Consider the following 22,367-nt stretch of genomic DNA (forward strand, 5'->3'; position numbering starts at 1 on the left):
CAGTTTTCTAAGGAATCTTCACACTGTTCTCCATAGTGGCTGTACTAGTTTGCATTCCCATCAACAGTGTAAGAGGGTTCCCTTTTCTCCACACCCTCTCCAGCATTTATTGCTTGTAGACTTTTGGATTGCAGCCATTCTGACTGGCATGAAATGGTACCTCATTGTGGTTTTGATTTGCATTTCTCTGGTAATGAGTGATGTTGAGCATCTTTTCATGTGTTTGTTAGCCATCCATATGTCTTCTTTGGAGAAATGTCTGTTTGGTCTTTTGGTCTACTCTTTGATTGGGTTGTTTATTTTCCTGGAATTGAGCTGCAGGAGTTGCTTGTATATTTTTAAGATTAATTCTTTGTCTGTTGCTTTGTTTGCTGTTATTTTCTCCCATTCCGAAGGCTGTCTTTTCACCTTGCTTATAGTTTCTTTTGTTGTGCAGAAGCTTTTAATTAGGTCCCATTTATTTATTTTTGCTTTTATTTCCAATATTCTGGGAGGTGGGTCATAGAGGATCTTGCTGTGGTTTATGTTGGAGAGTGTTTTGCCTGTGTTTTCTTCTAGTTTTATAGTTTCTTGTCTTACATTTAGATCTTTAATCCATTTTGAGTTTATTTTTGTGTATGGTGTTAGAAAGTGTTTTGGTTTCGTTCTTTTACAAGTGGTTGACCAATTTTCCTAGCACCACTTGTTAAAGAAATTGTCTTTTCTCCATTGTATATTCTTGCCTCCTTTGTCAAAGATAAGGTGTCCATAGGTGCGTGGATTTATCTCTGGGCTTTCTATTTTGTTCCATTGATCTATATTTCTGTCTTTGTGCCTGTACCATACTGTCTTGATGACTGTGGCTTTGTAGTAGAGCCTGAAGTCAGGCAGGTTGATTCCTCCAGTTCCATTCTTCTTTCTCAAGATTGCTTTGGCTATTCGAGGTTTTTGTATTTCCATACAAATTGTGAAATTATTTGTTCTAGTTCTGTGAAAAATACTGTTGGTAGCTTGATAGGGATTGCATTGAATCTATAGATTGCTTTGGGTAGTATACTCATTTTCACTATATTGATTCTTCTGACCCATGAACACGGTATATTTCTCCATCTATTTGTGTCTTCTTTGATTTCTTTCACCAGTGTTTTATAGATATAGGTCTTTAGTTTCTTTAGGTAGATATATTCCTAAGTATTTTATTTTATTTTATTTTTTGTTTTAACGGTGAATGGAATTACTAGAGCTAGTCAATGTTTGTAGATTTTTTGATGATGGCCATTCTGACTGGTATGAACTAATACTTTGTTGTAGTTTTGATGTTCATTTCTCTAATAATTGGTGATGTTGAGTGTCTTTCCATGTGCCTTTTGCCCATCTGTATGTCTTTTTGGAAAGATGTCTGTTTAAGTCTTCCAGCCACTTTTGATTGGGCTGATGTTTTTGATATTGAGCTGCATGTTGTTGTTCTTGTGTTTTAGTCACTCAGTCAGCTTTTTGTGACCCCATGGACTGTAGCACACCAGGCTTCCCTGTGCTTCACTACCTCCCAGTGTTTGCTCAAACTCATGTACATTGAGTCAGTGATGCCATCCAACCATCTCATCCTCTGTCATCCCCTTCTCCTCCTACCTTCAATCTTTCCCAGCATTAGGGTCTTTTCCAGTGAGTTGGCTCTTTGCATCAGATGGCCAAAGTATTGGAGCTTCAGCATCAGTCCTTCCAATGAATATTGAGAGTTGGTTTTTCCTTTAGGATTGACTGATTTGATCTTACAGTACAAGGGACTCTCAAGAGTCTTCTCCAACACCGCAGTCTGAAAGCATCAATTCTTTGGCACTCAGACTTTTTTTTTATGGTCCAGCTCTTGTATTGGTACACAACTACTGGAAAAACCATAGCTTTGACTCTGCAGCAAAATGATTTCTCTGCTTTTGATGTCTCTCCATTTTCCTTTCTCAGGATTTCTTTGGCTATTTGGAGTCTTTTGTGTTTTCATACAAATTGTAAAATTTTTTGTTCTAAATCTGTAAAGAATTCCATTGGGAATTTGTTAGGGATTGCATTGAATCTGTAGATTGCTTTGGGTGGTATAATCATTTTCACAGAATTGATTCTTCGAGTCCAGGAACATGGTTTATTTCTCCATCTGTTTGTGTCATCTTTGATTTCTTTTGTAATCAGTGTTTTATAGTTTTAAACCAGGATTCAGGCTTACCTTCTTACCTGGTAAGTAGACCACAATTTCACTTTGGGGTTCTTCTGCATCAAAAAGTAAACTGTAGTTAGAATGTCCTCAAAGTCTGGGAAGAAAAGACTTCTTAGTAGACTTAATTTCATTGTATCTGTGGTTAAATTGACTTGAGAAGAAAAAAAGATTTACCTTCTGGTTCAAAGAATACATCAGATGCAAGAATAATGTCTTGTGGTGGTAGAGCCAGAAGATCCCGAGATACATGACCCCAGGTGAGTCCTACAACATGGACTTGAGGCAGATTATTCATTTGGCAGCTTTGCCGACTGATTTCTAGGCAGTGAGGCAACTCTGAACTGTCTGACAGTGTAACTTCAGCACCACATTTTGTCTCTATAGATAGGTTTATTTCTGAGTATTTCATTCTTTCTCTTTCATTGGTAAATGGGATTGTTTCCTTTAATTACTCTTTCAGATCTTTTGTTATTAGTGTATAGGAATGCAGGAGATTTCTGTGCATTAATGTTGTATCCTGCAGCTTTACCAAATTCATTGATCAGCTCTAGTATTTTTTTAGTGGCATCTGTCGGGTTTTCTATGTGTAGTATGATGGAATTTGCAGACGGTGACAGTTTTACTTCTTCTTTTCCAGTTTTTACTCCCTTTATTTCTTTTTCTCTGATTGCCATGGCTAGGACTTCTAAAACTATGTTGAATAAAAATGGTGAAAGCAGACATTCTTGTCTTGTTCCTCTAGAGGAAATGCTTTTAGTTTTCACCGTTGAGAATGATGTTTGCTGTGGTTTGTCGTACATGGCCTTCATTCTGTTGATGTCTGTTCCCTCTTTGCCCACTTTCTGGAAAGTTTTTATCTAAATGGATGTTGAATTTTGTCAGAAGGTTTTCCTGCATCTATTGAGATGATCATATTTTTTTTTATTCTTTAATTTGTTAATATGAAGTATCATATTGATGTGTATATTTTGAAGAATCTTTGCATTCATGGGATAAATCCCACTTGATCATGGTGTTTGATTAATGTGTTGTTGGACTCTCTTTGCTAGTATTTTGTTGAGGATTTTTGCATTTATGTTCATCAGTGATACTGGTCTGTAATTTTCTTTTTTTGTGATATCGTTGTCTGGTTTTGCTATCAGGGTGATTGTGGGCTCATGGATTGAATTCCCTCTGCAGTTTTTTGGAAGAGTTTGAGCAGGATGGGTGTTAATTTCCTAAATAAATGATAGAATTGGTCTGTGAAACCATCTGGTCCTGGACTTTGTTTGTTGGAAGATTTTTACTTACAGTTTCAATTTCATTACCTGTGATTGGTCTGTTTATAGTTTAAAATTCTTCTTCATTCAGTTTTGGAAAGTTGTATCATTTTAAGAATTTGTCCATTTCTTCCAGGTTGTCCCATTTTATTGGCATATAGATGCTTGTAGTAGTTAGTCGGTTATGATCATTGTATTTCTGTGGTGTCAGATGTTATTTCTCATTTTTCATTTAGTTTTAGTATTTGAGTCCTCTCCGTTTTTTTCTTTGAATCTGGCTAAAGCCAAAGGTTTATCAATTTTATCTTCTCAAATAACCAGCATTTAGTTTTATTGATTGCTATTATTTTCCTCTTTTCTATTTATTTCTGCTCTGATCTTTATGATTTCTTTCCTACTGACTTTGTGTTTTCTTTGTCCTTCCTTCTCTGGTTGCATTAGATGTCAGGTTAGACTGAGATTTTTCTTGTTTCTTGATTGTTAGAACTGTTTGAATTGTTTTTGCTGCCTCCCGTAAGTTGTGGATCATTGTGGGTTTTGTTTTTGGTTGTGCTGGGACTTCATTGCTGTGCAGGCTTTTTCTCTAGTTGCAGTGAGTGGGGCCTGCTGTCTAGTGCAGTGCACAGGCTTCTGATTGTGGCTGCTTCTCTTGGTGTGGAGCACAGGCTCTAGATGCACGGGCTTCAGTAGTTGTGGCTACCGGCCTCAAGAGCACAGGCTCAACAGTTGTGGTGCACTGGCTTAGTTGCTGCGGGGCATGTGGGATCCCAGACCGGGAATCAAACTCATGTCTCCTGCGTTGGCAGGTGCATTCTTTACCACTGAGCCACCAGAAAAACCATTGGTTTCTGTGTATTTTTTTTTCTTCGATTTCTTTAGTGATCTCTCGGTTATTGGCAGCACGCTATTTAGCCTCTGTGTTTGTGTGTGTGTGTGTGTGTGTGTTTTACAGTTCTTTTGCAGTGTCAGATATAATTTCTCATTTTTCTCCCTGTAATTGATTTCTAATCTCATAACATTGTGGTTGGAAAAGATGCTTGAGACTATTTCAGTTTTCTTAAATTTTCTTTGTCCTGATCTGTGACCCAAGATGTGATCTATCCTGGAGAATGTTCTGTGTGCACTTGGGAAGAATGTGTATTCTGCTGCTTTCGGGTGGAATGTCTTGTGCTGTGCTTAATCGCACAGTTGTAGTCTGACTCTTTGCGACCCCATGGACTGTAGCCCACCAGGCTTCTCTGTCCATGTGGATTCTCCAGGCAAGAATACTGGAGTGGGTTGCCATGCCCTCCTTCAGGGCATCTTTCCAACCCAGGGATCGAACCCAGGTCTCCCACACTGCAGGCGGATTCTTTACTGTCTGAGCCACCAGGGAAGCCCCAGAATGTCCTGTAAATAGCAATTAAATCTATCTGGTCTGTTGTGTCATTTAAAGTTTGTGTTTCTGTATTTATTTTCTGTCTGGATGATCTGTCCATTGGTGTAAGTGGGGTGTTAAAGTCCCACATTATTGTGTTACTCTCGATTACCCCTTTTATGGCTGTTAACACTTATCTTATATATTGAGGTGCTCCTATGTTGGATGCATAAGTATTTATAATTGTTGTATATTCTTCTTGAATTGATCCCTTGATCATTCTGTAGTGTCCTTTCTTATCTCTTGTAATAGTCTTTATTTTAAAGTCTGTTTTATCTGATATGAGTATTGCTTTTGATTCCTATTTGCATGGAATATCTTTTTCCGTCCCCTCACTTTCAGTCTGTATGTGTCCCTAGGTCTAAAGTGGGTCTCTTGTATACAGCATGTATATGGATCTTGTGTTTGTATCTGTTCAGCTAGCCCTTGTCTTTTGGTTGGAGCATTTAATCCATTTACATTCAAAGTAATTATCAATATGTATGTTCATGGATTTTTTCCTTCTCTTGTGTTTCCCGCCTAGAGAAATTCCTTTAACATTTGTTGTACAGTTGGTTTGGTGGGGCTGAATTCTCTTAGCTTTTGCTTGTCTATGAATCTTTACATTTAGGTCTTTAAACCATTTTGAGCTTATTTTTATGTGTGGTGTTCTAATTTCATTTTTAACCTGCAGCTGTCCAGTTTTCCCAGCACTGTTTATTAAAGAGACTGTCTTTTCTCCACTGTATAGTCTTGCGTCCTTTGTTGACCATAGGTGGAAAAAAACTCAGATTTTATAGCTGAGGAAACTGAGGTACAGAGGTAATTTGCCCCAGTTCACAGTGAGTGAGTGGAGGAGCAGAAGTTGCAGCCAGGCTGTCTGGCTTCCAGGCTCTGAATCCTTCTGGAATGCCAAGTGGCAGTAGATGCAAACGAAAGCGTCTTGGAGAAGAGGTTGGTGAGCTGAGTCTTACTGGATCAGAAAAAGTTGTCCAGACAGAGGGGAGTTGCGTAGGGGGAGTCTCACAAGGAGGAAGCTCTGTGAAAAGGAAGGAGGCATGAGGTAGAAAAAGGCGTGCATGGGGCTGAGTAGCTAGGTCCTCTTGGGACTCACCGGGAGGCTCATATTGATGGGAAATAAGGCTGGAGAGATGGGCAGGACCCAGGCACGCAGGAACTTGGATGTTGTGCTAAATAACTATATCTGTGGATGGTGAGGTACGTATAGATAAAACTGGAGGCAGGGTGTGCAGTTAGCAAGCTGTTACAATAGTCTTAGCTTAATTTTGGCTTTCAAAACGTTGTTATTAGCAATTGGATTGGAAAAGACCCGGGATGGATTGGGGAAATACTAGAGGAGGTAAAACTGACTGTGGTAAAGGTTAGATTTGGACAGTCAGTGTTACTTACAGTGCAGCACACATATCCTTTTGGGGGTGCTGAGGTGTGGGAAGTGTACTGAGCCTGAGGAAAAGCACAGCTGGCTGTTGGAAATCTGATGCAGCTGGAGGTAGGGTGAAAAAAAAGAAGAGGTAGGAATTAAATCCTGCCCAGTACACTCGGCCCTGGCACATCCTTATATTTCCGAGTCTGTGATGCGCCAGGCACTGCATACCTGCAGCCGTGGATTGAGGGGCAGGCCCTCCCCGGTGGCTCGTGCAGAGGGGTGATCAGTTCATCCCAGGGTCCGCGGGACCTCGCCCGGAGCAGATCATAAATATCTGTTGCCTGTTAAACACTTGAGTTAATGACACAGCCTGGCTGATGGCATTTTTTTTGCAGTTGCCTTTCCCACAAGTGGACACAGAGGGCAGATGTTCTGTATCCATATACTATTCAGAGGGCTTCAATCATGCATTGGTGGTTTTTTTGTTTTTTTTTGTTTTTTTTTTTTTTTAAATTAGGAAGGGCTTGAAGGAAACAAGTGGGGTGGCCCTAATCTCTTTAATAATGTTCTGGGAGTTTGAACTCAACTGATGAGGCTCCCCCCTCCCCAACAGTCAGTCAAAATCACTGTTCCATTGGTATGTGAAATGCTCAGTAAGAACAGAACCTACAAGGATTTGGGGAACAAGAGTTTTAAGATTTGACCCTCCTGTCATCTCCATCGCAGGTCTACCACGCTTCTCATCCCAGTAGACACCAGCTTTCCAGGGAGCCTGGGTAGCTTGAGCTCCTTGTTTGCATCCTCGGAGGGGAGGAGCATGGTGGACTGACCTGGCGCTGTAAAGATGGAGGTCTCCCCAGCCCCTTCCTGCTGCACTGCCCTGGGGAAGCTTGGCGCTTTAGCGCCAAGCGGTAAAGACCTTGATCAGAGCGTAGGGTACTCACGAGGTCCCCGTGGGCACTACCTCCAGGGTTGTGTGGGGGGACCTGCTGTAAAAGGAAACACGTGAGAAGAAAAGCAATCCAGTAAGGGATCCGAGTGTGGAGGGGGCTGCTGGTTGTGACTGAAGCCCCTCTCTCTGGAGGTGCCGGAGCACAGGCGGGTCCTAGGGGTGCTCTTGGCAGGACCCTAGCTGTGCCCGACATGGTCCCCATCGTCTCCAGCTCAGGGAGCTGGACGCTGCTGTGGTGACCACTCCTTGGACCGGCTGGGCACCTGCTGCTCCCTGGTTCCCGGACTCCAGTTGTGCTTGTCTGGTCAGGACCACGTGATGCCATTTCACAAGAAAATGGGATTTCCTAATGTGACTGTAAGCTCCTCAGAGAAAAGGAGAAAGTAACATCTTTGAAACCCCTCCAGCATCTATCTATCTTGGTGCTGAGACTCCTCATTCTTGATTGATTAATCACATGGAGCTTTCAGTTTCTATGAGTTTTTGTTCAGATAATGATTTACAATTATATTGCTTTAAGAAACGAAAGATGAAATGTTCCAGACGTGTCTTTTTCTGCTTAGGAAGTAAGAACTATTTTCATGAAATACTAATTTTATTCTTAAAATTTTTTCATTGGTATAAATTTGAGGTAACAGTTTGAGTTCTCAAGTACCAACAACTAGAAAAGGCTTGTCTGATTAATTGTTAAATCAAGAGTTATCTGTAAAAAAGCAATCATTTAAAAACTAGAGTAAAGGAAGCTATTAAGGAGTTTTATTATAGTTTTTGTTTTGTTTGCCCAGGACGGTGGGTGGTAAGGTCTTTATGCCCTTCCCACAACGAATGCTGTATTTTATAAGCATACATTTTGGAAGCCTTTAAAGATGAATAATAGCTTTAAAAAGAAGAGTCAAGTTAATGTCATCTGTAGATAATTGAAAATTGATTTCTGGCTTACACTTCAGTTTCAGAATCCATGTACCTGTAGTAATTTTTTTTTTTACCTTTTTTTATTGGAATATAATTGCTTTACAGTGTTGTGTTTCTGCTATACACTGAAGTGAAGCAGCTATAAGTATACAAAATCCTTTCCTTCTTGGGTCTGCCTCCAGCCCTCAGGTCATTAAAGGGCACTGAGCTGAGTTCCCTGCGCCGCTCCGCAGGTTCCCACACGCAGTTTCACGCATGGCAGTGTATCTATGTCCATCCTGACCTCTCAGTTTGTCCCACCCTCCCTGTCTCTCCTCTGGCGCCCATGTGTCCATCCTCTGCATCTGAGTCTGTAGGAAATAGGCTCATCTGTAGCATCTTCCTAGATCCCACGTGACCTGTAGGAATTGATTGTAGTACCATCAGTGAACCAGCTAAGCGTCTGAAGTTTTAGTGCCTTTGGATACGAGTTCGGTTTCTCAAGTAGAGACAGAGAGCATAGTGAAATTATCACCTAAAGCTTTTTACCCTCAAATATTTGAAAGTAAGTCATTCTGGGGCCATCCAATCCTGTTCTTATTAATGGCAGGAATTTAAAAAATTTTCCCTCTTAAGAAACCTGACTCTTGTCAACCCATTTCCTCCAGAAACAGGACCACCGTGTCCTCTCATAAGATCGTGCCTCGGTCAGTCTTTGTAACTATGGGAATTCTGTGTGCAGTAGTTAACACATGTAGTCATTTATAAAGATTTCAAAATCAGATATAAAAAAAGGTTTACCACAAAAAGACAAATCTTCTAAACATCTGAGATACATCTTCTAAATCTTTGCCTATGTTAGGAAAACATTCAGTTTCTTAGGGGTGATCATATTATCAAAATATTTTCAGTTTTTTAAAAAAAAATCAGTTTCCTCCACTAAAATAATCTAACCATAAGGATTTGCTGTAAGTTAGAGAAATGTCAGTATGCCAGTGGGTTGCACCTGTACTGTGCTTGGCTCACTGCCTTTGCGTCAGTGGTTATTGACTAGAATCGCTGAGTCAGTTCTTACTTTAGTATGTTTCTGTGGATTATACAGTAATCTTTTAAAAATAATCAAGCCTTCATAACATTGATTTCAGAGCCCAGCGACTTGACTCTGAAAATCTACAGAGCTGAATCGTATGCTGGCCTCCAGGAGTTTAAAGCAGCCATAGAAGATTTAAATGCAGTTCTCTTTCAGCTGCCAAATTGGCCTGAGGTAAAATTACTGTTTTACATTTGCATGCATTTAAGAAGTTCAACTGTAGGGAATATGCATTTCAATTATGATTGTAAGTCACAACGAAATGGATTGGGCGATTTCTTTTAAATATATGGAATAGTTCTAGAAGTCTGAGGTCAATATTTTGAGTGGATGAATATCATCTGACAGTTTTTTAGACTATAAGAAACATTTGTTTCTTAACTAGAGAACAACTTGACTTCGTGGCACAGGACAAAAAAAAAAAAGAATTTAATATACAGCATTTCCTCAAAGATGTACTATTGTGGAGATGGACCCAAAGAAGTTATCAGTGGAGGAGGTTTATTAAAGGAGAGAGAAGAGCTTCTGTGGCTGAACAGCTGACTGAGGCATTGTGACGGGAACTGGGTGATGAGGCAGTCGTTCAGTACGGTAGATGGGGGCCTTGCCCATGGTCTTTTGAAAAAAGATTTGCAGCATGTATGTATTATATAATCGGTTTACGAATTCTCCATTTTACCAATACTGTCAAGGCAAATCAATCCATCTCCCATGTATGTTATTTAAGTTAAAAATCATCTTTTAATGTGACTTTTTTTTCTGCATTCAAAGCTATGCCTTTGAGGACTGTATAGTAAGGATGCTCTAAAATTTATAAATTAATAAAGAAAATGATTCAGAATCTCATGATGACATGATCAGTTGGTACAAGTCAAATCAGTGTTAAGAATACGAGGGAAAATGATTTGTACAGACAGCTTTGGTGGCAGCAGTGGTTTAGTCGCTAAGTCATGTCTGACTCTTGCGAGACCCCATGGGCTGTAGCCCACCAGGCTCCTCTGTCCGTGCGATTCTCCAGGCAAGAATACTGGAGTGGGTTGCCATGCACTTCTACAGGGGATCTTCCCAACCCGAGGATCGAACCCAGGTCTCCTGCGTTGCAGAACTCTTTTGCCAACTGAGCCACCAGGGAAGCTCTTAAAACCATTAAACAGGAAAGAATCCTCTGGACTTACCATTGGTGGGATATAATTAGAAATGTGGCTTTGGAGTCATTTTCTGGACCTCATAATCATAGGTGCCTATCCCGGGTAGGATGTAAATGTGCCTGTAAAATGCTTTGGGCTCCTGAGAGTCATTCAGAGTTTCAAAATGAACATTTCCAAGCAGAACTTTTATTTTTAACCTTACGTGATATTGATGTTTCAAAAAACAATTCCATCCATAAAAGTTGGGTATGTGTGCTTTTATTGAAGGTGTACTTCAGGAAAGGAAAAGTCCTCCACGATGCTGGTTTTTTAGGTGATGCCTTACAACTGTTTCTTCAGTGCTTAGCGCTCGATGAAGATTTCGCACCTGCAAAGCTAGAAGTAGAAAAGGTAATCCGTTTAACAACTCTTAACACTTCCAGCCAGTTTCCCGACAACACAGGTCTTTTTGCAAACGCCCGCTAGACTTTTGGGGTAAGGACATAAGGGGTGTCCATAAGTCAGATTTAGTAGCAGTTTGATGAGGGGTTTTCAGGTTCAGTATGCTTATTAGCATATTGAGTTCTTACCCAAATCAGAACATTTCAGAGAGAGTTAAATGCATTACTTTCGCCTAGTTAAATTTAGATGTTCTCTAATAGTCTGTTCCATGGGAGCCAGACCAGTCATTCCTAATTAAACATTGTTGTCATGATGTTCCTGCTCAGGAATTTTTATTGGCTTCCTTTGCCTTTCATTTCAGGTCTCAACTTTGCTTGCTTTCCGTGGTTGCCAATAGTACTGCCCCACTCAATTTATTTTGCCTTAATTTTCTCAGTACTCCATACATCACTTTCCAGAGTTTGTTCAGTGGTAGGTGTTAATTAAAAGGAAAAGGGGTTCTCTGATCAAATGACTCTGGGAAACACTGGGTTAAACCAATCAAACAGATTTCTTCAGCCCCTCTCAAGAGTTTTTGCTTTGCTAGCATGACAACAGCATTCAGCTTTTGCCAGATTTACTCACAGAACATCTGGGAAGACTAGAGTCTCTGAAAAATGTTCTGGGAAAATCTATCCTAATAAAATTTCAGTGCCCAGTCATGTTGTTTCCTTCAGTGTCCCCCAAAGAGGCCACAGCGTTAATTGCGTTTTTAGTGTTGCTCAGAACATGGCTTTTTGTCAGAGTCATCTCGGGTGCATGGTAAACACAAAGATTTCCTGGGTCCCACCACAGACCTTTGGAATTAGAATCTCTGGAATTAGAGTATAATTTAACAAGCACCTCAGGAGATTCTTATGTACCTTAAAGTAAGAGAACTTTGGGATTTTTCTTGCATTCCAAATGCTTTATGAATAAGCCAACATCCTCCATGAAGTTTGTTTGCATACATGTTCCAGCCACTGATTTAACAAAAGATGGTTTACTGTTGTGTGTATTCTTAACTGTGCTCTCTTTGCTAAAGTGATCTCCCTGGTGAGACTGCAGACTTTATAAGGGCTTATAGTTTTGCATTTTCCATGCTGCTGGGTATCCTTACTTTCCTGTAATTATTTGTTGGTTAATAAGGTCAAGTGAATGCAAAATACCCACAGCCTTGAAATATTATTTCTTTTTGGGGGGTAAATGGTGGTATAATTTACATATAATAAAAGGCATTTTATAGTTCAGTGAGTTTTGAGAAATTGTACACGTGGAACAACACCCCAGTCAAGATACAGACTCTTTCAGATCACCCTGGAAAGCTCCCTCGTCTCCTCTGCAGCAGATCTCCTCTTTCTGTGCTTCCAGAGGGAGCTACTGCTCAGACCTCTAGTGCCACAGACTAGTTCTGCCTGTTCTGGACCTTCACATACACTGTATATACTCTTTTTTCGCTCAACGTGTTTTTGAGACACATCTAGCAACTTTTTTTCTTTTTTATTGTTCACCAAGTATCCTGTGGTATGAACATATCACAGTTTGTGATAAATACAGTTAGTGGTGATTTTCATTTGGATTGTTTCTAATTGTTGCCACGAACAATCTTTTACAAGTCATTTTGTGGACATACGTTTTTATCTCTCTTCAGTAAATACCTAGGAGTCAAGTAACTGTCTTCTAGGGTGAGGGTATGTTTAATACCTTTTTTTTTTTAATCGGGGAAATATAAAAACATATCCAAATTCTTTAGTGATTATTCATTAAATGGTTTATTGCTTGAGCACCTACAGGGACACACACTTCCATTAATACCATGTATATTTCCTTTTTATTTACATTATAAAGATTTGTGGAAAATTCTGACTTTTGTGCCTTGACAGATAGAACAGCTGAAAAACCAAACTTCCAAATTGAGACTTTAAGAAATGTGTATATGCTGTACATATACACACAGCTTATTTGACAAGCAAACAAATTTGAATCCCTCTCATTTCCTTGTAGCCAGTCTGTTCCTCTGTTGTCATCCCCTTGTTGGAGAGTTTGAGGTATTTCTGAGAGAAGCACCCAGAGTTTAGATACTGTAGCTGCCTCCGTTTGGGCCGGCTGCCATGGGGTGCCCTCGATAATGCCGGGGGTGGTGACTGACCACACAGGTCACTGGTTCAGGGAGAAGCTAGATTCACTGTAAACACATGGAATTTTAGTTCTGTAGTTAAAGGTCCAAGTTCACATAAACAGTCTAAGTTCAGCCTTAGAATATACATTGGGATGAACCATTAACTATATTGACAGGATGGGACTTGCTGATGGTCAGAGGTAAATATTTCCCACTTCTCTTTAAGATCTCTTCTTTCTACAAACCTTATATATATACCTGGGCACCTTCTCACACCACTAGTCTAATCACCCCTGAGCCCTCCTTTTGAACCATTTCTTTGATGTGGTTTGACCCCCTTGGAGGCACACCTTGGTTTTGGCAGGACTTTTAAAATCAACATGGAAGTCCTTGTTTTTTTTTGCTTAACCTGTTCCCTCCCTGCCCGTTAAAAATAATATTAGCTCTAAGTTTTCTTTTTTGTAGTCGATGTATAGCTGACTTACAATATTATTTTTAAGTGTACAACAGTGATTGGATATTTTTATAGTTTATACTCCATATGAAATTTTCCAGAAATTCTTAAATATTGAATGAGTGAGGTGAGTGAGAGTCGCTTAGTCTTGTCCGACTCTTGCAACCCCATGGACTATACAGTCCATGGAATTCTCTAGGCCAGAGTATTGGGTTGGGTAGCCTTTCCCTTCTCCAGGGGATCTTCCCAACCCAGGGATTCCCACATTGCAGACAGATTCTTTACCAGCTGAGCCACAAGAGAAGCCCTCTTAAATATTAAGTAACTAAATTATCCTTAATAAAATATTTTATATTTTTCATTATTCTTTATGATACCTTCCTTACAGATTTTATGTGATTTATTGTCACCTGAAAACTTAAAAGAAGGCCTGAAGGACTCTTCCTGGAATTCATTACCATGTATTAAAAACAAACCTTTCAGTTTTCCTTCAGTGATGGAAGAGTCTCACTCTGCCAGTGAGCTGAGCCCAGAGCAGGTAAGGGGTGAGAAGAGACGGTCATAGGCTTAGTGTATCCATTTTCTTGACAAGATCTTCGCTTTCCTAGTTTCAAATATTAATACTAAAATCTGTGTAGGTACTAACTTAGTAAGGCTTATCTTAATAGGATTCCATCTGTGACCTTTTATTTTACACTAAAAACTTTCATGTGACATACCTACTCATTAGTCACAATGTTACATCACCTGAATGTCAGAAACGTTTGTCTCTTGGAAAAAAACAGAACATTGTATTTATCTTAATTTCCTTGTAGTAGAAACAACTATATTAGCATAACTACTTAAACCTCATTATGATAGAAGTCAGCTTGATGTCCAGGTCTCTCTAAGTACTGACAAAAATCCTTTACTTGCCAGGGTTTTAGCATTAAAAGTTGGTTTTGTTTTAAATGAACAATAAAATAAACCTTTCAAGACATCACAGTTTCATTTCAGTTTGGTTCTTGGCGAGAGCAATAAGGGCAGTAAAAACATACAGTCAGTTACCCTTATTTGTTGCATTTTTTTGTAGAATGAAGAAATAGCAGAGGTCACCTCAGAGCCTGTCAAAGGAAGCCTAAACCGTGCTCGGTCAGCACAGGCTATAAATTCAACAGACATGCCTGCCAGAGAGGACTGTTTAAAAAGAGTGTCCTCGGAACCCTCACTTTGCATTCAAGAGAAAGGTGTTCTGCTGAAAAGAAAGTTGTCTCTTTTAGACCAGGATGTGATTGTAAATGAAGATGGAAGAAATAAGCTGAAAAGACAGGGAGGTAAAAATTTCACTACACTCACAGAAAACACATTGTTTTATTCAGAATGGCTTCCAAATTTTTTCCTAAAAAATATAACCCCATCTCTTTGTTTTAATAGAAATTCCCACTGAAGTCTGTACGTTTTCATTAACTTATGGTGATGTCCCAGAAGAATTAATAGATGTCTCAGATTTTGAGTGTTCTCTCTGTATGAGGTAAGTTTGTCAAATTTTATGAGATGAATATTTTATATTAATGTAAATAAATAAGTACAGAGTAGATAAAGGTAATCTACTCTGTAAGAACTGGACTTTCTTGGACTGCAAGGAGATCAAACCAGTCTAACCTAAAGGAAATCAGTCCTGAATATTCACTGGAAGGACTGATGCGGAAGCTGAAACTCCAATACTTTGGCCACCTGACACGAAGAACTGACTGCTTGGAAAAGACTCTGATGCTGGGAGGGATTGGGGGCAGGAGGAGAAGGGGACGACTGAGGATGAGATGGCTGGATGGCATCACCGACTCGATGGACATGAGTTTGAGTGAACTCTGGGAGTTGGTGATGGACAGGGAAGCCTGGTGTGCTGCAGTCCATGGGGTTGCAAAGAGTCGGACACGACTGAGTGACTGAACTGAACTCTAAGAATAAGCAATGTGAAGTAACAGAGTAGTGAATTAAAAACCAAAAGATAAGAATTTTAGTCCTTGGTTTTCCTTTCACATCATGGGCAAATAATATAATCTCTGACCCTTATTTAGCTTTTCCTTACTTAGAAGGGGCTTCCCTGGTGGGCCCATTCCCTTTCTTTACCATGACTGAGCAGCTAACTTTGACTTTTCACTTGGAAGGTGGTGTCAGGATTTGTGTGTGTGTGCGCGTGCACAAGTGCTCAGCCTCTCTGTCGTGTCTGACTCTGCGACCCTGTGGGCTGTAGCCCACCAGGTTCCTCTGGCCATGGAGTTCTCCAGGCGAGAATACTGCAGGGGGCTTCCATTTCCTTCTACAGGGCATCTTCCCAACCCAGGGATTGAACCCGCATCTCTCACGTCTCCTGCACTGGCAGGCAGATTCTTTACCACCATGCTATATTTAAGTCTTAAAAGAATCAAATGACTAAAATATAGAAAGTATCTGAGGAATGGTACTGTAAAAGCTATACATGTTATTACTGAGACTCCATGGTTTTAGATTTGGGAAAGAATACAGTGATGTATTGTGTGTATGTGATTGTCTTGTTTATGTATCTTAACTCCAAAATTCTTTCTAAGTGACACTGGATAAGGATTTCCATTATGTGAATGCTTGTAATTCTAAGACTGATAATTTGGAAAGAACATTTTCCATTTATAAAAATTGTGGTGGAGGCAAGGGAACAGTGTGTCAAGCACCTGGAACTGGCCACACCAGGTATTTCTGAGCCACGTCCCTTGATCCTGACGCTTGGCTGCTTCATCTTGAGGTGAGGGGATCAGACCCCCATGATTTCTGAAGTACCTATACATCTAACAATACTTCTGGGAACTCCCCAAAAGTATTGTGTTTCAGGAAATAACTGAAATGTAAGGAAAATTAAGTTTTTCCATATTGTTTGAGTACCACATCTGGTTTTGAGCATCAGTTTTCTTTAGGATTCATTGGTCATACTTAGTGGATTATTTTGAATGAATTTCATATAGTAAGGCTTTTATAAGCTTTATAAGAAAACTAGTTTTAAAGGGATGAGTATATACAAAAACAAATGAATAGGTAATGATACAGTTTACAGTGTTAATCTTGCACTAATCTGGTGTGTATTTTAGAAGTACTGCCCATCTCAGTTTGGACCAGCCCCGTTGCAAGGCTGCAGTAGCCCCTGTGAGTGGTGGTGATATTAGTCCGTACAGCTCCAAGCAGGGTACCCCTGATGATGGTGAACTTTTAAACAGTTCAGGAGGCTGTACCTGGCATTTACCACTGGTCCTTCCCTCCTCTCGTGCCTGTCAAGCCCTTCTTCCTCTTCTAAACAGAAGCTGGTGTTACGGTTCCATTATTTGTTCAGTTTTTCCAGTGGACGGCTTATGGTGAAAACTAACATGTATTCTGGTTGATTTCAGGTTGTTTTTTGAGCCAGTGACAACCCCTTGTGGACATTCATTCTGTAAGAACTGTCTTGAGCGTTGTTTAGATCACACACCATATTGTCCTCTTTGCAAAGAAAGCTTAAAAGAGGTAAACATTTGTGTATTTGTTTATTGCTCTTATGTGTAGCAACATGGTTTGATTTCTACTTAGCCACAGAAATAATGATTATTAGGTTCAGAATATATTACATTATACATATTGATTGACCAAAAGGGATCATGCATGTCTCATTACCCATCTGCTAGTATTGGAGGAAAGTGAGTTTGGAGAGGGTGGGAGAAAGCAGTCTGAAGACCGAATCCCCATACTTAATTTTTTAAATAGATGAGGTGTGATCAAGTACCTGGTCAGGAATATGTTGATTTTAATGACAGTATTGGGGAATCTCAACTGCCCTGCCGCCCACCCCCATTTTTAGGTTGGATTTCAGGCCTCAGTCAGTCCCCTTAACACCTGGACCAACTGTCCAGTAGGACTTGCTACATTGATGGAAATGCCCTGTATCTATGCTGGCCAACATGGCAGCTATTGGCCACATGTGTGGGAGGGACTGTACTTTTAATTAATTTACATTTAAGTAGGCACGTGTGAGTAGTGGCTCCCACATTGGACAGTGCAGTTCTAGAAAGTGGTAGCCTGGCAAGGAGAGGGAGGCACAGCTTCCCACACCCCTCCTTGTCTGGCAGGTGGTCTGCACCGATCACCTGCATTAGGAAAACAGCTGGATCTCAGGTGGGTCTCTTCTGTAACCAGTGGGAGGGCAGCACCCTCTTCAGTCCTGCTTGATGTCCTCAAAGGTGAGGCCAGAGCCTTAGAATTCTTGTTGCAGTGGTAGCATTGATCCAGGAGGGTGATTCTGTCTCTAGATTTTAAGAAAGAAAGTGTCTTGCAAATACGATGTAGGAATTTGATGAAAACCATTTTGCTATTAAAAATAGTTATTTCCTATGTAGAAAGCATAGCTCTGTACGGATATATATATATATATATATATAGCATATATGTATTGTTACATTTCATACAGCATAGCAACCCTATATGTAGTAGAACACAAAACAGAATGTTTACAGAATCGGGAAACCTAAAATAAATCTTTATTCTTAAAGAGTTTTACATTTCCAACTTTTAGACTCTGTTTTCAGATAAAGTACTCTAAAACATGCTATCTTTCCTGGTTTTTCAGAGTTTTTTGATACGCTTATATATTTACTATGCTTTAAGTTTAGAGTTATCACACCTTAAATGTCTGAAGTTCTAAGGTAAACAAAGTAAGGATGTTATTTAGAAACTTAACATACTGTTTAAAAATAACTTTATCCTTTGTCCTGACTTGAAGACACCATGTATAATTGGTAAAGTCTAAAAATACATTTACACGGATAAAATGGATATGCTCTAGTTTTCTGCTCTTCCTACTTACTTTGCTCATTTTTTCATCTGAATGCATTTCAGAGATGTGATTTTCATAGCAGCGTACTAGTCCAGTGATACAACAGTTTTCTGTTTTGGAGCATTTAAGTTTTTTTTTTTTTTTTTTTTTAAGTATATGATGGTCAGTGTCTTTGACTCTTTCCTTAGGATAAATTCCTGGGAGAAAATTACTGGATCAAAGGTCATATATTTTAAGACTCTTACAACCAATTGCCAACTTGCCTAGGTCTCAAGTAATATACAAATTTAGATCCTTACCAGTAATGGAAGAGAAGCCATATTTCCCAAATTTAATACATGAGTCTTAAGTTTTAAAACGTCTTTATTACTTTGAAATTGCTTTTATATCTCTAATTTGATTACTTTTATAATAAACTCTTAAGTTATCTATATATATGTGTATATTATCTGCTCAAGAGTACATCTGTCCAGTTGTTCTCAAGGTATGTTCCCCCGACCAGCAGCATCTATATCTCCTGGGAACTTGTTAAAAATACGGATTCGCAGACCCTTCCCCAGAGCCATTAAATCAGAACCTGGTGAGGGCTCAGCAGTCTGCACTTTTAACAAGCCACGGTTCATGCTGAAGTTTAAAAACCACAAGTACAAGCCCTTTGCCCACCATTCATATTTTCTACTCTGTACTTCATTAGATACTGACAAAACCCTTATTTTTGCTGGATCTAGAGGAAAAGCTGGTTTCTCTTTATCTTGTGGTTGTCTCACAAGAGTTTTCCTCATTATTAAGCAAATTGGTATTGGACATACACACACACACATTTTGTTCAGAATTCTGTGTACACACTCTGAACTGGTCCCTGGCTCTATGCAGTTCTTAGTTTAGTTACACAGATATAATATATCCCTGTCCAGCTAATATAGTGCAGGGTATGGTAGCTGCCTTCTATACATTAAAGGTTATTCCTAGGAGACAGAAAAATAATTAAGGAACACTTTATGCAAAAGGTAAAATTGCAGCCAGACCTTGAAGGATAGTCAGATGGCTTTTGGCAGTTGGAAGAGAGAGTAACACAAAAATGTATCAGAGTTCAGAGTATTATGGGAGTGGCACAACGTACCACCTTACCCAGAGGGTGACTCACATAGGAAAAGCAGCCTCTTGATAAGATAAGGGCATCAATAGTCACAGTGGGATGACAGCAGAAGAAAAATCTGAAAGAAAAGTTATCTGGAACAAAAAAAGGGAGCAACTTTGCTTTTCTTAAATAAGGCAAATTCATTATTTTCTGTATTCCTTATTTTTGCTTCTCGACTAAAATGTTAGTTTCAGATACGCATGCACTGTCAGAAGGAACTTACCTCTGGTGTGGGAGACAGCAGGAGCAGGGCTGACTGCTGTTAATGGTGTGTGATCCTAGCAAGACAAGGGTCGTCTTATCTACAGAATTTGTTTCAGGTGCAGACTTACCTTGAATGCTCTTGACCTAAGCTTCAGGCAGGTTTTCCAGTTTAACAGCATCCATTGCATTGTTCCTTGCTTTTCCTAATGAATTCAGAACTGACTGTGTAAATATGTAATAAAGGCTTTACTATATGAGTTAAACTGTTTTACCTGTTTTGTACTGTAGGGGGAAAAAAGTGCTGGAATGTAAAATAATGTTGTCTTTCAGTATCTAGCCGATAGGAGGTACTGTGTCACACAGCTGTTGGAAGATTTAATAGTGAAGTATCTGCCTGATGAGCTGTCTGAGAGAAAAAAAATATATGATGAAGAAACTGCTGAACTCTCACAGTAAGTTTCTTCTCATACAAATTAACATAATCAAATCAAACTACTACCCTCTGAAATAATGAGGAGAAGCCTCCGCACAGCCAGCTGGGTTCTGTCTGTAGTTCAACCCAGTCTAGTCAAAGGCATATCGTAAACAAATATTGGTTAATTTCCCCTGTCTTCAACATTCAGAAGTTTTCAGGTTTATTTGGTAACTTCCAGATGTTCTGTTGGGAGTGACTTCCTGACAGCTCTCCACACTGAAGCAGTCTTTTAGCTGGGGGGCAGCCGAGGGCGGGGTGTTCCTCCAGGGACGTCAGGCTGGTGGAGGTGGTTGCTGGGAATTGCCGCCCTCAACTGTCAGTCCCCGCCCACAGGAGAAAGTAGAGGGTAAGTGGCCTGGATTGGCAGGGGGAGTAGCCAATCAGAGGTTGGCAAGGGGGTGGGACCTTGAGACCTGAGATTGAAATTGGAAGGGATGCCTTTAGGGGCTAAAATCTCAGTGAAGATACTGACTGTTCGCATAATTGACTTAGTATCAGGAAGGTGGAAAACCTGGCGGTACCTTTGGGATTCAGTGGTGCAGGGTACTACTGAGAGCACATAGAAAGCTAGTCAGGGCTGGGTAATTTGGAGCTGGTTTTGTTGCTGTGTTGGTTTTCTCACGCTTTTCTTCTTTTCTCTTCCCTCCATGACTTGACCTCTTTCAACATTTTCTGCCGTCTCCAAGTTTCTTCACTGGGTTTCTAATTTCTTAACTCTTCTTTGTTCCCACTTTAACTGGACACTGAAGACCAAAATTGTAATTTTTATATGCTATTTCTAGTTTTTTTTTTAATATAAATTTAAAACATTTTCTGTTTCTAAGAAAAAAATAACTGTGTTTTACAGACCTTTTGTTTTTAGTATGTGTCCACCAAATGTTGTCATTGGGTCAGTGGCCTTCAGTAGAAGAAAGGTTTCTATCTTTTCTTTATAGAAGTTGACAGTGGTTTGTCTTCTGATGGAACTGATATTTTATTGTGACTTTGTGATAGAAAATATTCTAATGTGTGGATTATAGACCTTTTGGACCAACACTGCAAAAATCTGGATACAAGAAAGCTTCAGATTTTTAAAATACTTAAACACAATGACAGGACCAGACCACCACCCCCACCCCCCCCCCCAACACACACACACACAGATTGGAATTCATGAATGACAGTAGTGATGCAAGGGAAGCTGTGTGTGATGGAGAGAAGCCTTGGGAATCTTGCTGTGTACTAACTGGGCTGTTTTCTTAAGGGTAGCTCATTCTCTGGTAGTTAACAAGTTTTGCTAATTAAAAGATATACTGGGTTGTGTCCCCCCACCCTGGTTTTTATGTTCATAAGAGTGCTTCAGTACAGTTCAGTTTAGTCACTCTGTCATGTCCGACTCTTTGCGACCCCATGAATTGCAGCACGCCAGGCCTCCCTGTCCATCACCAACTCCCGGAGTTCACTCAGACTCACGGCTGAGTCCGTGATGCCATCCAGCCATCTCATCCTCGGTCGTCCCCTTCTCCTCCTGCCCCCAATCCCTCCCAGCATCAGAGTCTCTTCCAGTGAGTCAACTATTCTCATGAGGTGGCCAAAGTACTGGAGTTTCAGCTTTAGCATCATTTCTTCCAAAGAAATCCCAGGGCTGATCTGCTTCAGAATGGACTGGTTGGATCTCCTTGCAGTCCAAGGGACTCTCAAGAGTCTTCTCCAACACCACGGTTCAAAAGCATCAATTCTTCGGCACTCAGCCTTCTTCATAGTCCAACTCTCACATCCATACATGACCACAGGAAAAACCATAGCCTTGACTAGACGGACCTTAGTCGGCAAAGTAATGTCTCTGCTTTTGAATATGCTATCTAGGTTGGTCATAACTTTTCTTCCAAGGAGTAATAGTGATGGTAAAAGACACAGTTTTAAAAGTAGAGGAATTAGGACTTGTATGTTAAACATGTATTACATATAGACTTCACATTGTGGTCTTTTTGAAGAAAGAGTAGAAAATATTAGTTGTTGGGGTGGGGTGGGCAGGGAGTTACAGTCATAATTTGTAACTCAAAGGTAATCACCACTGGCATTTTGGCATATGTCCTTCCTAATTTTAATATAAATACATTATAAACAAATATGGGATTATTTTACTATTATTTAATACCTTTTCTCATTAATCTAAAGTCTAAATATAGTATCTCATTTTATGGTTACATCATAATTTATTTTACTGGTTGGCTCTTTTTGCTTCTAAGTTTTGGCTACTATACACATTGAACATTTTTACAATACTTGTAGAAAAAAGCACACCTGTTGATTCAAAGGATATGAATATTAAAAACATTTTTTTGATGTATGTAGCCAAATTCTTCTTCAGTATGGTTGTACTATTTCAAACTGCCCCCGTCAACTGCCAGTTTTCCCCCATACCCTTGCCAAAGGGTTTCTTTAGATTAATGAGAAACTGAGCACTGCCTTTATCCTTCA

At 39.8% G+C, this 22,367-nt stretch overlaps 1 protein-coding gene across 2 annotated transcripts in view; it reads left to right on the plus strand.

The window, feature by feature from the left end:
- Positions 1-22,367, plus strand: part of LONRF1 (LON peptidase N-terminal domain and ring finger 1) — a 61,210-nt gene that overhangs the window by 16,076 nt on the left and 22,767 nt on the right. For both annotated transcript variants that reach the window (XR_006058186.2, XM_027962513.2), the window contains exons 2-8: positions 9,216-9,334; positions 10,576-10,698; positions 13,669-13,818; positions 14,353-14,593; positions 14,694-14,790; positions 16,673-16,787; positions 19,763-19,884. Coding sequence is in view for 1 of the 2 variants with exons in the window: in XM_027962513.2 (XP_027818314.1) it covers positions 9,216-9,334; positions 10,576-10,698; positions 13,669-13,818; positions 14,353-14,593; positions 14,694-14,790; positions 16,673-16,787; positions 19,763-19,884 (967 nt within the window). In the remaining variant the exon portion in view is untranslated. The remainder of the gene's footprint in view (positions 1-9,215; positions 9,335-10,575; positions 10,699-13,668; positions 13,819-14,352; positions 14,594-14,693; positions 14,791-16,672; positions 16,788-19,762; positions 19,885-22,367) is intronic.

The sequence above is a fragment of the Ovis aries genome, chromosome 26 (genome assembly GCF_016772045.2).
Source record: "Ovis aries strain OAR_USU_Benz2616 breed Rambouillet chromosome 26, ARS-UI_Ramb_v3.0, whole genome shotgun sequence".
NCBI classification, from domain to species: Eukaryota; Metazoa; Chordata; class Mammalia; order Artiodactyla; family Bovidae; genus Ovis; species Ovis aries.